A 15,618-nucleotide genomic window follows, 5' to 3' on the forward strand; every position below is an offset into this window, starting at 1 on the left:
GTTAATAGCTATACATCAAAGTCATTATCTTTTGGTAGGTGTAGGGACAGATTAACAGATTCAGTTACAAAATGAAACTAAATTATTTGTTTTGCAACAGACACTGTAAGCAAAGTTAAAAGGCAAAAGACAGACTAGGAGGAAATATCTGCAACACATGTAACAGAGAGTTAATATTCCTAATATACGAAGAGGCCTTACAAACTGAGAAGTAAAGAAGTTTGAAAAGAAGGGCACTGTTGTAGTAGAAAGTGGACTCTGAGATGGTGTTAGTAAGCAGCATATTAATTAACCTTTGGATCAACACCTATGGAAGGGAGAAGAAGGAAGCAGGAGTGAGCAGAGCGAGTAGAGCTGTGTTGCAGGCCCAAAGATAGTCTCAACTAGAATGGCCCTTCAGAGTTATTCCTCAACAACTTCTTTCAAAGCTATCATGGGTGGGGCTGCAGTGTGGCCGTCATTCATTTTCAGCTTACACCCACACGCCATAGCAATCCACCCATGAACCAAGTTCAGGCTTTTTCCTTTTTTGTCAGCTGGTCACGAGGGATATTCCCATATGCCATAAGTGTGAGCGTAGGAAGAGATGCTAGTGAAATAGTGGTGGATGACATGGGAGTCTGGGCCACCTGCTGATATAGCTACTTGACTCCTCCGGTCCTGCTTGTGCTGGAGTTATCACTTCCTTATAAGAGCTTCCTGTTAGGCCCATTTGCCCTCAGGATTTGGTGGGTCAGACAGAACCCAGCTCATGATGAGCAGCTGTGGCCACATACTCTCCTGGTGTCCCATGATCAGCTTGCTCTGTTCCTACCAGGACCCAGCAGCACACTGGGAGTTGTTTTTCAAAGGCATATAATTCTCTGAAGATGGCATGGCCTTTCTCCAAAACTCCAGGAGTCTGCACTGTGATTATCCCATGAGATTTGCCATCAATCCCACATGGCAGCTTTTCCCACCATTACGACCTTTAATACCATAAGGTACTCTGGTCACAGGGCCAAGTAAAAGGGCTGCTTGCACTCTGGTGTAGACTGCTCCAGAGCACTTCCTGCTTTGACCTCCACTCAAAGTTGCCAGTCTTCACATCATCCAGCATATGTGGCAGAGCAGTATTCCCAAGTGAGACATATACTGCCTCCAGAACCTGAAAAGGCCAAGCAGATAGTACACTTTTCTTCTTTGTGGTGAAAGGTACAAAGTGTCATAATTTGTCCTTTACCTTGGATGGGATTACTCAGTGTGCCCCTAACCTTAGTGGACACCTAAGAAATGTATTGATGTGACAAGCCCCTGAATCATCATAGCATTTACCTCCCGTGTTGTGACTGTCTATCACCAAGGCCACCAATGTGCAAGCCACTTTTTGCTCATCCAGACTGATTAACGTGATTTCTTTATGCATCAGTGTGATGTTCTGTGGGGTATCCAGATCCCTTCGGACTATATTACGACAAAGGGCAAGAGAGTCAACGTAGCCCTGTAACAAAATCACAGATGTACATTGTGGTCTGTCCCATGTGAATCTGAGCATTTTTTGATCCTCTTTTCTGAATAGTGTAGAAAAGAACACATTCAGAAAATTAATGGCAGCATACCATGTGACTGAGCCTGTGCTAATCTGCTTTAGCAAATATCCTACATCTAGCACAGTGGCAGAGGTTAGGACCACTACTTGGTTGAATTTACAATAGCCTGTCATTTTCCAAGATTTATCTCTTTTTCCCTAAGGGTCAGATCGGTGAATTAAATATAGCTGTGACACGGAGTGGCTGGGCCCGTGAGCCATGGCCGCTGAGCCTGCGCGTCCGGAACCTGTGCTCCGCAACGGGAGAGACCACGACAGTGAGAGGCCCGCATACAGAAAAAAAAAAATATATATATATATAGCTGTGACAGAGTCTAACACCTCTGCATGCTTGGATCATTAAGAATGACAGTAACTTCCACACTTCCATGCCAAATACAACATTATTTTTCCCACTGTTCCATTATGGAAAATATTTCAAACTTACAAAAAGTTTAAAGTATGATACAGTTAACACTCACGTAGACACCAGCTAGATTCTAAATTTTACATTTTATTATATTTTCTTTGTTGCATATTTATCCGTTCTTCTATCCATGTATCAAGCCATTTAATTTTTGGATGCATTTCAACATAAGCTGCAAACATCAGGACACATCTGCTGGAAAAATTCAGCATGCATAGCATTAGAGATCACTGTTTACAGTTCCTGTTTTAGGTAACATTTTCATACAGCGAAATGTACAAATCTTAAGTGTACCATTTGATGACTTTGACAAATGCATATAACCCTGTGTATCATACCATTTAAGTACCTCCCATCCGCAACACATACACACACACACCTGGGACTAGCCCCACCTGGGTGAGCTAACAAGCTACTCATCTAGTCCTTCGCCCATAGGTTAGACAAGTGCCTTCTGCCCTCTGAACCCCACGTACCCAGGGACCACATCTCCTTGACTCACAGCTGACCAACTGGCACGCTGGCCAGCTGGCACCGTGAGCTGTCCAGGGAGAGCCAGCTTCGGGTGCTAACGGCACACTCCTGCCTGGTCTGGAGAGCCGGCCCCCCCGCCATAGGTGCCCCCTTCCTGCCCCTCCAGGTAGCTGCAGCTGCCCTCTCCTTTCCCCTGGGATGCTCTGCGATTCTTGTCAGGTCGGAGCCAGGAGGCGTGAGGCCCAGGTTTGTCACGATGGGAAAATGGAAATCATGGAAATCACAGTCACAGAGCACACGTGTGCTCTGTGCTGACCGAGGTAGCAGTCCTGGGGCAGGTCCGCTCAGGCCTCTGATAAGACCCTGGGAAGAGAAAGGAGGAGAAAGATTTCACTTAAAAGCCAACGAAGCCCAGAAAGGAGAGTGCCTTTCTGTAGGAAGGGCTTATGCCTGGCATTGAGCTGGAGGAAAGCGGCCACGCTCCCCATAACTGGGAAAAGGGATGGAGCTGCACAGACCTGGTGGGGGGCAGTCCTGGGGGCGCTGGGAGGGAGATCAGGAGGCCCATTTAGCACTTTGCTCCTGCCGCCTCCCTCGGACTGGCAGGTACAGTGGGGGAGTGCCGATTCCTCTCCCAGCAAGAACTCTGTGGAGCCATCACTGTGGGAAGGGAAGTCCTTTAGTCCTCTGTGCCACTGGCCCATAGGTCTGAGCCCCTGGCCCTAATTTGCCCTCTGGGCTTCTCCCTCAGAGCCCCTTCCCGTCCCTGGTCTCTCCTATCCAGGCCCTCAGTCAACCCTGCTGTCCTCCAGCCCCCTCCTTCCACGGTGAGGGCTCCACAGTTTAATTATGCTCCAGCACTGTGTTTCCCTGTTCCCCTGGCTATAAAATTGCCTAATTTAGCTCTCTAGATCTATTTAGATCTCTAATTGATATGACAGTTGGAGCGTATATCTCTCCCACCTCTGCCCTTTATTTTATCTATTTATTTTCTGAAATCTGTTTGCCTTTCTCGAGTCTTCACAACTGGAACTGAAATTAGAGCTGTAAAGCACATCATGCCAGTGGCTGCAATGAAACTAAATCTCTGTTCAAAAATGCTTATTCATATTGTATTCCGAATGTTCTACTTCATGTGCCAAAGCTTTTACCACTAGCAACAAGCCATTGGAGAAATAAGTACTAAATGTAAATCGAGTTAGACCACCCATGGGTCCTATTTGAAATGACTGGTCAGAACAGGTAAATTCAAAGAGTAAAGTGGAAAGGGAATTCCTTCTAATTAGGAAACAGGGTTTTGTATATCCTCTCTATCAATATGTTTTTGTCTCCCTTTTTATCTTCCGTGTAGTAAGGAAGAAAGAAGTAGAGAGAATGGGGCAGCTGAAAAAGCAAATGAAGTTAAACTAGTTTGCGTTTGCAAAGTGTAGGCCAGTGGTTCTCAAACTTGAACCTGAATCAAAATCACCTATTGGTCTGGGGCAGGGCCTGAGAATTTCCATGCTAACATGTCCCCAGGTGGTACTAATGCTGTTGGTCTGGGGACCACACTTTGAGAACCACCACTGCTTTAGGGGCTATGCTGAGTAGGCTTAAAGGTCACGAGTCTCTGGTCCTGGGAAGACTTGCCCAGTGGCAGGCACTGCCCCGTGTGCCCTGGAGGAGGTTCTAGCTCAGCGGGCAGAGCTCAGCAACCCGCTCCTGGGGAGCCTACAGTGGCCAAAGAGCACAGGTTACGCCCGGGACCTCCTGTCAAAGGCCTGGTCTCTTCTGGAGTCCTCTAACTCCTGCCAAGTCACGCCTCCCTCTTTCTGGGTGGCAGACGGATCTGTAGCACTGATAAGCCCGAGGGAACGTGGCCTCAGATGAGCCCCAGGCTGCAGAGCAGGCGTGGTTCTCAAACTGAACGTGCATCAGAGTCTCCTGGGGCAGGGGTGCTTGGGAAAAGCCAGATTGCGGGGCCCACCCGCAGAGCTTCTGAATGTTAGGTCTAGGGTGGTGGTGGCTGAGAATGTGAGTTTCCAGCAAGTTCCCAGGTGATGCTGACTGATGCCTCTTGGCCAAGAGAATAAAAAGGCTTCTGTGTTCTTATGACTGAGGCAGAGAGGCTGCTGAGAAAGATGCAGACCAGGAGCAGCCTGAGCAGAGGCTGGGTATTTACTTGGCACCAGACTAAAAATTCTGAGTGACTAGATTTTTGTTAAGGATTAGTGAGAAAGCACCAAATTATATACAGCATTTACTCATTCTAAATATATTTGAAACTAATCATTGGATGATGTTATTTACGTTCAGCTGTTTCAACAAAGGGAAGAGGCTTTGCAGTAGGCCCTTTACATATGTTACCTCATTTGCTTCTCACAACAAACAAATGGAAAAAGACATCAAAAAAAAAAAGTCTTCATTTTTCCAGATGAAGAAACTGAGCCTCAAAGAGCTTGAGTGACCTGCCTAAGGTCACACAGCTGATAAGAGCGGGACCTGAGTTGAGGTCTGGCTCCAAAGCCCTTTCCGCTATACCCTGCTCACGAATGCATCCTTATTGAAAGAGCAGAGGAAGGAGGGAGAGTGTTTTCAGGGAAATCATGATAGAAACAAAATATCTGTCATGGAGAGTAAGCAATGAGGATGGAGGCTGAAGGGATAGGTCAGGACTAGATTGTGAAGGGCCTTGAAAGTCACCCAAGGAATTTGTACTTTATCATAGTCAATGAGGAGCTGCTGCAAACATTGTAGCAGGGGTGGGATGCTAAATTGGGTGTAGCCTAAGAGGCCCGGTGAGGGGGAGTCCTGGGGGTAAGAGCAGAGGGGGTGGAATCACAGAGCCCTGGAGCTGGAATGTGACAGATGAGAAAACTGGGGCCCAGAGCAGGGAAGTAACTTGCCGGAAGGATGCAGTGGGGCACCACCCAGCTCCACCCCTACCCTTTCGTGCTGGAGCCCTCATTCCCCAGCTGAAGGGCCTGTTGGTGACTGACAGCACACAGTCCAGCCCCTCCCCGGGAATGACCCTCAGCTGAAGAGAGCCACTGTGCCCAAGGCTGTGCACCCATCCCAGGTGGCAGCCTGCAACTAGTGACTGGCCAACACAGGGACATAAAGCCCTGGCTCCTTTACCACAACTTAGGACCTCTCTGACGGGTCATGCCGGCTCCAGAGCTCCCCATGTTGTGTCTGCATCACAGTTCAACTTCCTCCTCTGCCCGCTCCTGCTTTCTTCACTCCCCACAGGTACTGAGCCTGACGATGCTCCCCAAGAATCCTCCTGCCTGCGAAGCTCTGTGTCACGCTCTATTTCCCTGGGAACACAGCCCGTGATGCTTCCCCAAGGTCACAGGCCAATTCAGTGGATTCGGGACAGGAGCCCATGTCTTCTGACTTTCGACATTTCTACCAAACCTGGCTGACCTCCCACACTGATTCCTCTTAGGCTCTCTCTGTCTATAACATCCATCCAGGGATTTGGGACAAGTGACCTTAGAGACTGGGTCAAAGGGTGCTAGGAGAAATGCCCCTCGTGCGCCAGGAGTGCCCTGCACGGTAATGAGTACATGCGTGCGTCAAACAGTTAGAGCTGTTACAGGTTCATCCGCCAGGAGGAAATGCAAGGTGCCTTCCTGGCCCCTCCAGGCTCCTCCACTTGCCTGGGACAGTGGCTAGGGGAAGTCAGCCTGGACCAGGCTGAGATAAAAGAGATCACGTCAGTGGCTCAGGGCTTGGAACCCAAGGCCCTGGACCAGGTGAGGCTGGCCTTGAGGACTAAAGCTCTGCCCCAAGACACAGAGAGGCGTGCTAGGGATTTTCAGAGGGCCCACCACACCCTGCTAATGCATTTCCTGCTCTTCATTTTGCAGCAAGACCCAGGGGTTCACAACTGGCACCTATGCTGTGGCCACCGGCAGGATCTGCTCACTGGAGTCCTCCCTCACCGTGTGTCGGCTGCCACTGCAGCCTGTTTGGCGGTGAAGTATGTGCAACCTCGCATTATGGCCTGTTTACAGCCCGGTGGAGCCACAGTGATGGAATTTGTACAGATTCCTTTGCTGCTTCTGCTTATCGCTGTACAGTGGCAGCAAGGCCCAAAGGAGACCAAACCCTGGTCTTTCAACAGTTCCCTGGGCCCCTCCGGATCGCGCCTCTGTCTTGGGGAGCTGGAGAGGGGCTGAGAGGAGGCCTCTGACCCCAGTTAACAATCAGGGGGCCAAGTACTTGGGAAGACACAAAGCTTTTGTTTAAATATCAAATCCCCCAAGTAGTAAACAGGCCAATACTTAGGGCAGCGTTCACAATGCCCCCCAGCAAGCGAGACAGATGGACCACAGGCCTTACAAGAAGGCCAGGAAATGGGCATTTTTAGAAGTTCCAAGACTTGAGCCAAATAAGAGCGAGGGCCAAACAAGGCTTTCACAAGCGTTGTGCTGGGCTGAGAGGGAGAAATGGCAGCGGTCACTGTGCAAGGAAGATTACGGATGCTCGGTCCGGACAGAAGGGTGCTGGTTAAAACCTCACCAGAACGGACATTTATTTATTTATTTTTAACATCTTTATTGGAGTATAATTGCTTTACAATGGTATGTTAGTTTCTGCTGTATAACAAAGTGAATCAGTTATACATATATCCCCATATCTCTTCCCTCTTGCATCTCCCTCCCTCCCACCCTCCCTATCCCACCCCTGTAGGTGGTCACAAAGCACGGAGCTGATCTCCCTGTGCTATTCGACTGCTTCCCACTAGCTCTCTGTTTTACATTTGGTAGTGTGTATATGTCCTTGCCACTCTCTCACTTTGTCCCAGCTTACCCTTCCCCCTCCCTGTGTCCTCAAGTCCATTCTCTAGTAGGTATGCATCTTTATTCCTGTCCTGCCCCTAGGTTCTTCATGACCATTTTTTTTTTAGATTCCATATATGTGTGTTAGCATACAGTATTTGTTTTTCTCTTTCTGACTTACTTCACTCTGTATGACAGACTCTAGGTCCATCCACCTGACTACAAATAACTCAATTTCGTTTCTTTTTATGGCTGAGTAATATTCCATTGTATATATGTGCCACATCTTCTTTATCCATTCATCTGTCAATGGACACTTAGGTTGTTTCCATCTCCGGGCTACTGTAAATAGAGCTGCAATGAACATTTTGGTACATGACTCCTTTTGAATTATGGTTTTCTCAGGGTATATACCCAGTAGTGGGATTGCTGGGTCGTATGGTAGTTCTCTCTGTAGTTTTTTAAGGAACCTCCATACTGTTCTCCATAGTAGCTGTATCAATTCACATTCCCGCCAGCAGTGCAAGAGGGTTCACTTTTCTCCACACCCTCTCCAGCATTTATTGTTTGTAGATTTTTTGATGAAGGCCACAGAATGGACACTTATTGTCCCTGCTCATTTATCCTTCCCCTAGGATGCCACGTCCTACTTATGGTTTCCATAACTGCACTTCAGGCTCCTTGGGCTTCTCCACCAACTTCTCCACCAACCTCTCTGCCGACCTTGCACTCATTATGATAATTGCACCCACCTGACTTCTGATGGTTACGCTCAGCCATAGGGTCTCTGTCTTTTCAGAGCTCTACAATGACCACTGCCATAGTGAGCCTACTGTCATGGCCTCTCCTCTGGACAGGCTGAACCTACAGAGGAGAACCACCACTGAATTTCTTAGTGGTGCCGGTAGCCCTCTCAGCCGCATGCTTCTCAGAGCCGTGGTAAATGGTGTATCTTGTGCCTTTCTGTTTGCGTTTTGCAGTCTTTTCAGTATGTCCACTCCAATATGCTCACTTCTGAATCCTTTCATCCCTTATTCCACTATTTCCATAGCAATGCTGGCATTTCGACCTCACTTAGTGTGGATCATCATGTTTTCTATACCTGTAGGAGCTGTCCTAGTAGTGAGTTTGCACCACCTCTTGTGGTCCTTGCCAGGGTATTAAATCCTATTTTCCAGGGGAGTGTTCCTACATTGATAAACTCTCCTCTTCCAACTTTATAGTCTAGCTCCCTTGATCAAGCGATCTCAGAATCCAATGTTATGTGTACTTTTCTAGGTCCTGCCGATCTATGCAGGCTAGGCCATGCAGCTCCTGGGGGCATAGTTACTTTCCTCCCTTATCAAGCCTAGCATGTTCATGCTATGCCTTAACCCTTGTTATAGGCCTAGTGGCCAAGAGGGGAAGTGAAGGTACATTTTGTCTTGTGGTGAAGAAGCTCTGCATCATCTCCAAGTAAGGGGTGGGGAGACTATTAGTAGGGAAGTCAGGCCAATTCTACAGGCTCAGAGGGTTCAGGGAAATCTGGGGATTCAAGATTTTTGTGGCATCCATCTAGATATCCCCAAACTGTATGTCAGGGTCCTATGCTTTCCCAGGAAGCATCCTGACTTTGGCACAGCAAACCTGTCTCCATTGGGAATTTAATCTTCTTTGGAGCTCAATAACCACCAAATTCAATTGGTCTTATAGCTACTCTTTCGCCCTGTTTCTCAAATACTTGATATATCACACCAGATCATATGTTCCCCTTCTACCAGTATACCAACCCAATTCACCACCCGGTGAAAGTCTTAACAGTAATAGGACTGCCACCTTGTGGCAGGGGGCTATCTGTGATCCACCTACCCCTCTGTGATGCGGTCCTCCTTGCCAACTGGGCAGTGAACGATCTAGCTCCCAAATCCCATCTAAGTGCTGACTTTCCCGGATAACACCCAGTTTCAAGTGTCGTAATTTGAGTTCCCCAGGAAGCCAACTCTATGACAGAATGTAGCATGCAAGAAGCCTATTAAGAGATGTCTTTTGGAATAACACCTGTGGAAGGAGCAGTCCTGGGCAGAGGGGAAAGTTGGGCTGCACCGTAGGCCTAACAGCAGCCTCTGCCAGCCCCACAGAGAGATCTGGAGTTACAATGACCCTTCCGAATTATCCCAAGTTGAGCTGAGATGGTCAAGCCTCTATAGTCTTTCTCTGGTCAGTCACTGCTGTGCGCTGCCCCAGAAAACTTTGTGACCTTGAGTGAGGCAACTCTCTGTACCTGCGGCAATCCCTGAAGGGGCTAACAGAGGCAGCTTTCCAACAGTGCTCTCTGCACCTCAGGTAAAAAGTCCTTTATTGAAATGGGCGATGGGCTGGCACATCACAGTATCCAACACAGGCACCAACTCTTTAAGAACTGTCAATTAAAAGTAAAGAATTAAGCATTTATCCTGCCCTTCCTATGGGAATTGTATTTCAGAGTAACCAAATAGCCATGGTTGATGAGGAGAAATTCTGTACAGAGGGGTACAGTTAATAAATTACAAGAAATGATGAGATTAGTTTATCATTGTTTTGCAGCCCTAATAAAATATTTTTTTCAGGCAATGAACATCAATTGATGAAACTACAAAGTAAAAGATCGATGGGAAACTTTATAATGGACCGTTCAAGCTGCCTCTGCTTGAACCCACTCATCAATCTGAACACCACTGACTGTTAGACAGTCTGTACTTTCTGATGTGTTGCAATAGGAAGTACATAACACCATCTCTGAGCATTCCTGTTTTAAAAAACTTTGTACTGGAATCTACTGAAGGCTTTAGAGCCAACTTCTGGTTTATAGTTATGTCAACTTTATTCCTCTAATGAGAGGAGCAACCTAAGTAACAACAAAAATAAGTAAACAGACAAATGATTATGTAGGACATTCAACAGTACAAGGGACTTGATTTCTTCAACAACTCAATAGAATGAAGGAAAAAAAAGAGGGGAGACTGTTTTAGATTAAAGTAGATTTAAGACACATAACCAAGTACAATGTGTGCCTCTTGTTTGGATCTAGATTTAAACAAACCAAATGTAAAAAGACATTTTTTGAGATAATTGAGGAAATCAGACTATGGCTGGGTATTAGAGAACATCAAAGAACTGTTATGAATTTTGTTTAGTGCAAAAGTGGCATTGTGGCTGTATATCTTAGAAATGTCCATATTTTTAGAGGACAATGAAGTATATAGGGTAAAATGACATGCTGTTTGAAATTTGCTCTAAAATACAGAAATAAAAAAATAAAAGAATATATAAAGCAGATAGAGAAAAGCCCTGATAGTTTTTTAAAATTTTTTAATTGAAATATAGTTGATTTACAATGTTGTGTTAGTTTCAGGTGTACAGCAAAGTGATTCAGTTTTTGAATTTGAGTAATAAGTACCTGGGAATTCATTTTATCATTCTTTGTACTTTTGGGTATTTAAAAAAAATTTAAGACGCCAAAAAAAAAAAAAAGACAAATTCAAAGGACCCAATGGGGGAAATAATGCTCAAAGGGTATAAATATACAATAAACATTTGAGAAGATATTCAACTACACTGAAAGGGAAATGCAAATTAGAACAATAAGGAGATAGTATTTTTTTATATTTATTTATTTATTTATTTTTTGCGGTACACGGGCCTCTCACTGCTGTGGCCTCTCCCGTTGTGGAGCACAGGCTCCGGACGCGCAGGCTCAGCAGCCATGGCTCACGGGCCCAGCCGCTCCGCGGCATGTGGGATCTTCCCGGACCGGGGCACGAACCCATGTCCCCTGCATCGGCAGGCAGACTCTCAACCACTGCGCCACCAGGGAAGCCCGAGATAGTATTTTTTATTCAAAAGATTGACAGAAAGTTGAAAGATCAAAGCTATGTAGTGCTATGAATGTGGCAAAATCGCTAACTGCTTCTGGGAGGGCAAGTTGCCTCCATCTTACAGTATTCGTTAAGAGTAAATCACACACATGCTATTAGACACAACAATATTCTGTAGAAATAATTGCACCAGAAATTCATGATCTGTACATGAGGATGTCTGAGGCAGCACTTTTTTCATTGGCCAAAAATAAATAAATGGAAAACAATATGAAATATCACAAAGGAATGGTCAAATAATGGTTCATCTGTACCAGGGAACATTATATTTAAAAAATAAATAAAAATCTCTTCTCTGTAATCAAAGTGTATGTTTAATAGTACAAAAACTAGAAAATACAAACAAGAAAAAAAAAGGGAAAATATTCATAATTCCAGACCTGGAGATATCATCTTGAAATATATCATTTCAGGTGTTTCTCATTGTAGGGTGTGTGTGTGTGTGTGTGTGTGTGTGTCCACATATGTATGTATAAATGTACTTGTTTTTCCAATAAAAAAGGTATCACGTTACACAATATGTGGTGACCTGTTTCCTTAATTCCCTCATGAATATTTTCCACATGAATAAATTTTCATCCACAAATACGGCCTTTAAGAACTGCATAGTATTCCATTTTATGGAAACTGCATAACCTAACCCATTCCCTACTTTGGGGTATTTAAGTGCATTCCAATTTCTCCTTTATAAACAGCCTCCCTGCGCGCTTGCAAAGCTTTGAAGTGGATTTGCCAATTGCCTTCTGGAAAGTTCTGGCTGTTTCTGGAGGCATTTGAGGCAAAATAGTCCGAATGCTTGCCCATCACGCGAGCTTGCTATCTCCCCAGATAGCAAAACTATAGTCTTTAGAACTTGTAAGACTTGTCTTATCTTGCCCGTTAGTCATACCGCCGAACTGGGACTCTGTTCCAGAAATCCCTGCACCCTCTCCCTCCCCTCGCCTCATTCCCGCCCCTCCCCACGCGTCCGCCCCCTCCCCCCCGCTTTCCCGCTCGGCGGCCTGGCCTATGGCAAACGCCAAGAATTAATTAGGGGCGGGGATCAAGGAGCGGCTGTCAGGAGGTCGCCATATTTCTGTACGGCCCCGCGGCCGGCCCAGCAGTCGCGGGTCGGGAGAGGTGCTGACAGGGCGGGGCCACCGCGCGGCGCTGCCGGCCTCACCCCTCCCGTCCCGGACAGGTGGCTGGAGCGCGCCCCGCCTCCGCCAGCTGCGGGTGGGAGCGAGCGAGGGCCAGTCCCGGACGGCCGCCGCCAGCTGCGAGCGGGAGCGAGCGAGGGCCAGTCCGGGACGGCCGGGCGAGGAGTCCGGCGGCGGCGAACGAGTATCGTGGCGGCCAAAAAAATGCTCCTGTACCGAGGGGCCCCCGCGGGCCCTGGCGCGCCGGGCAGCGCGCTGGCCCGGCCGGGCGGCGGCCCGCAGGCCTTTGGGATCCGCCTGAGTACGGTAGGTCGGGGGCCCGAGGGGGCGGACGCGCGCGCGGGTCCTGGGGCTGCGGGGGGCGCGCGGGGAGGGCCCGGCGGGCCGAGGCCTCACGCGGGACTGGACCTTCTCTCGCCCCCAGATGAGCCCCCGCTACCTACAGAGCAACTCCAGCAGCCACACGCGACCCTTCAGTGCCATCGCGGAGCTGCTAGGTGAGTGGCGAGGGCGGGCCTGGCCGCGATCGCCCGAGGCAGCGGTGCCAACGTGGTGCCGCGGACGCGAGAGGAATGTGCGGAGCCGCGCGGGGCGGGCGGGGGTTGGGGTGGGGGCGTCGGGACCCGCCCCGGCTCCGTCGCCAGGGACGAGGTTCCGCGGATTAAGCTGAAGAAACAAGGTGTGTCCTAAGAGTTAGGACTCCAGTGTGGTTTTTCTCTCTGGCTCGTGATGTTCCGGGCACTTTAGGATAGCGTAGTTAATAATCAAAAGGAGATGCATAAAAATATCGGGCCCTGAGGCAGCTGGGCTCCACGGGGGCCGGCGACAGACGGAGGACGCCAAGCTAGCAAAGGGGCATGAAGAAAGGTCTGGAAGACGGAGTTATTTAACTTTTGGGACCAGAGAGTCTGGGAATGATGGGACATCTCTTAGGAGATGACACGAGTGCATTTGGCTCCCTGCGACTGCGGAGGGCTGGGTCCGCGGTCCACGAGCGCCCTCACACCGCTGGAATGAATACTGAGCACTTAACCTCTCGCTCCACCGATGTTTGCTTTTAAAGCGTTTTCAGTTGATCCCTTGAAGCCAAGTACACCAGCTTTTGCAGCAGTGTGCTAAATACTGTGTGGAAAGCAAAGAAGAAAAACATTCCTGGACAAAATGCAGCACATTGCAAATGTTTCAAAAGCTGAAATTAGGGAGAGATGTTTATGGGGCAAGATAGCACAGAACAAAATCTTGAAAATGGTTTCAAAGCTCCCCAGATGAGCCCCAGTTACAACTTAAGCAATCGCTGTGACCATGCAGTGTGGATTGCCTTGGGCGAGAAGTCAGTGGGCAGCAGGAGGAGATGGTCAGGAGAGTGATTTGGAAGGGTGATGGGGAGCTTTGATGATTAGTTTGACCATAACACAGAATGCTCACAATATGTATGTTCATTAGAAGGTGAAAGGGGAAAAGTGACATTGGCACGTTTTGAATCCTGGAGAACAGGGACTATATTTTTAAGGTTTTGCACCATGCCTTGAGGGAAACTCATAGTGGAATGCGATATAAGTGCATGCAACTTACAAAAAAGAGGAAAAAGTAACAATTTGCTTAGTGGGAAATGAGAGACAGAAATGTGTTGTTCCCTCACAGTGGCACTGTGCAAAACCATATGCACTTATGCTGTACTGTGTACTGAACTTTATGGGTGATTTAAAAAGTGTTCCATTTGTAATTTTGAATATATATGATTTTTGCCTTAAGTGTTAACTTAACCTAATTCTAGCCTGAGCTGACCCGTATAAGTGCAAGTATACACGTGTATTATATATCAATACATACGCACACATCCCTGCACACATACATACAAACACAGAGATTTTAAAACCAAATCACAACTATTTGTGGTCATATTAATAATAGGGAAAAGGGAGAGCAAAGTGTTAACAGGTAATCCGAAGCTTTCATTTTAGGTTTTCCTTCATAGTTTTCTCCTCCACTTATGCATTAATTTTCTGGTGAACCATTCATTCGATAAATATTTATTGAGCACTCACTGTGGGCAAGGCCACTGTGGTGGGTACAAAAATGAATACAACATAGGTTCATCTTCTAGTAGGGGAGACAAAACATGTACAGAAGGTTTATTCTTTGTATAACTGCAAGATAAAAAGTGATATATCAGCAAAGATAGACACATTGGGTGCTGTGGAAGTTCAGAGGAAGGAGGGATGACTTCCAGCTTACCAGGAAGAGGAGGTTTAGGAAAGGCTTTGGAGAAGAGGTGACATTTGAGCTGAGATTTGAAGGATTGGGACATGTGGATATGGGTGTGGGGAGGGGAGGGCATTCCAGGCAAAAGGAACAACTGCATGAACAAAGGCATGAAGAATACTGAGTAGTTGAGTTTAATTGGAGCATGGAGTTCATGAATAGTCAAAGCTATAGGTCCTTAGAGAGTTTACATAGAGCTTTCATAAATACATTTTTAACTATACCTTTTGGGGTAGACAGCATCATCATCATTATTATCATCCTGCAGATAAGAATACAGAGGCTCAGAGAATTTAATTGACTTTTCCAAGATTGTGTGTTTAGTAAGTGGCAGACCCAGGACTCAAACACAGACATTTTTACTCCAAGTACCAAGCGGGGAATGAAGTTAGGAAGGTGGGCTGGGACCGAAATGTGACTGGGAGGCTTGGGTATTTGAGCTTTTAATCTGAAGTTTTCTGAGCAAGGGAATGTCATGATCAGAACTGTGCTTCAGGAAAGTTAATCTTGCAGCGTTGTATAAGATGAATTGGAGAAAAGAGAGACGTGGCTTTGAAAGACGAGGTAGGAGGTTATCGAAATAATCCAGATGAGAGGGAATAAACTCTGTAAACTAAGAAAGTGTCAATGGGAATAGTAATATTCAATAGCAAGGTGTAAGAGAGCCTAAGGATGTATAGGGTAAGAGAGAGGGAGCACAAAAAAATGACTGAAATTTCAAACTTGTGGTCATTTGAATGCTGACACTGTGTGTGTGTGTGTGTGTGTGTGTGTGTGTGTGTGTGTGTGAGAGAGAGAGAGAGAGAGAGAGAGAGAGAGAGAGAGGGAGGGAAAACAGGAAGAAGAATAGCCTTGTATCAGAAGATGATGACTTTAATTTTAGACAAGAACAGTTTTAGATACTTGCAGGATGTCTGTAGGGCTGCAGCTTGGCCCTGACAACCTTAGAGGATCCTCATAGGCTATTCCGCTGCAACAGGAGGGCATGGGAGGAAGCGCTGCGTCAAAGCCATCTCCCACTCGCCATCCTGTCTCTCCAAGGATTCTGTCATGGGACACTTTCTCATTGCTTCCTGGGTTATGATGA

The 15,618-nt window shown here is 46.9% G+C and overlaps 1 protein-coding gene across 3 annotated transcripts in view; it reads left to right on the forward strand.

Moving 5' to 3' along the window:
* The first annotated feature begins 12,236 nt into the window (after positions 1-12,236).
* Positions 12,237-15,618, forward strand: part of MORC4 (MORC family CW-type zinc finger 4) — a 50,718-nt gene continuing 47,336 nt past the window's right edge. For all 3 annotated transcript variants that reach the window (XM_019949553.3, XM_019949554.3, XM_073799426.1), the window contains exons 1-2: positions 12,237-12,575; positions 12,694-12,766. In XM_019949553.3, coding sequence (XP_019805112.2) covers positions 12,474-12,575; positions 12,694-12,766 — 175 coding nt within the window. In that variant the 5' untranslated portion in view covers positions 12,237-12,473. The remainder of the gene's footprint in view (positions 12,576-12,693; positions 12,767-15,618) is intronic.

This window comes from Tursiops truncatus, chromosome X, assembly GCF_011762595.2.
Source record: "Tursiops truncatus isolate mTurTru1 chromosome X, mTurTru1.mat.Y, whole genome shotgun sequence".
Taxonomy (NCBI): Eukaryota; Metazoa; Chordata; class Mammalia; order Artiodactyla; family Delphinidae; genus Tursiops; species Tursiops truncatus.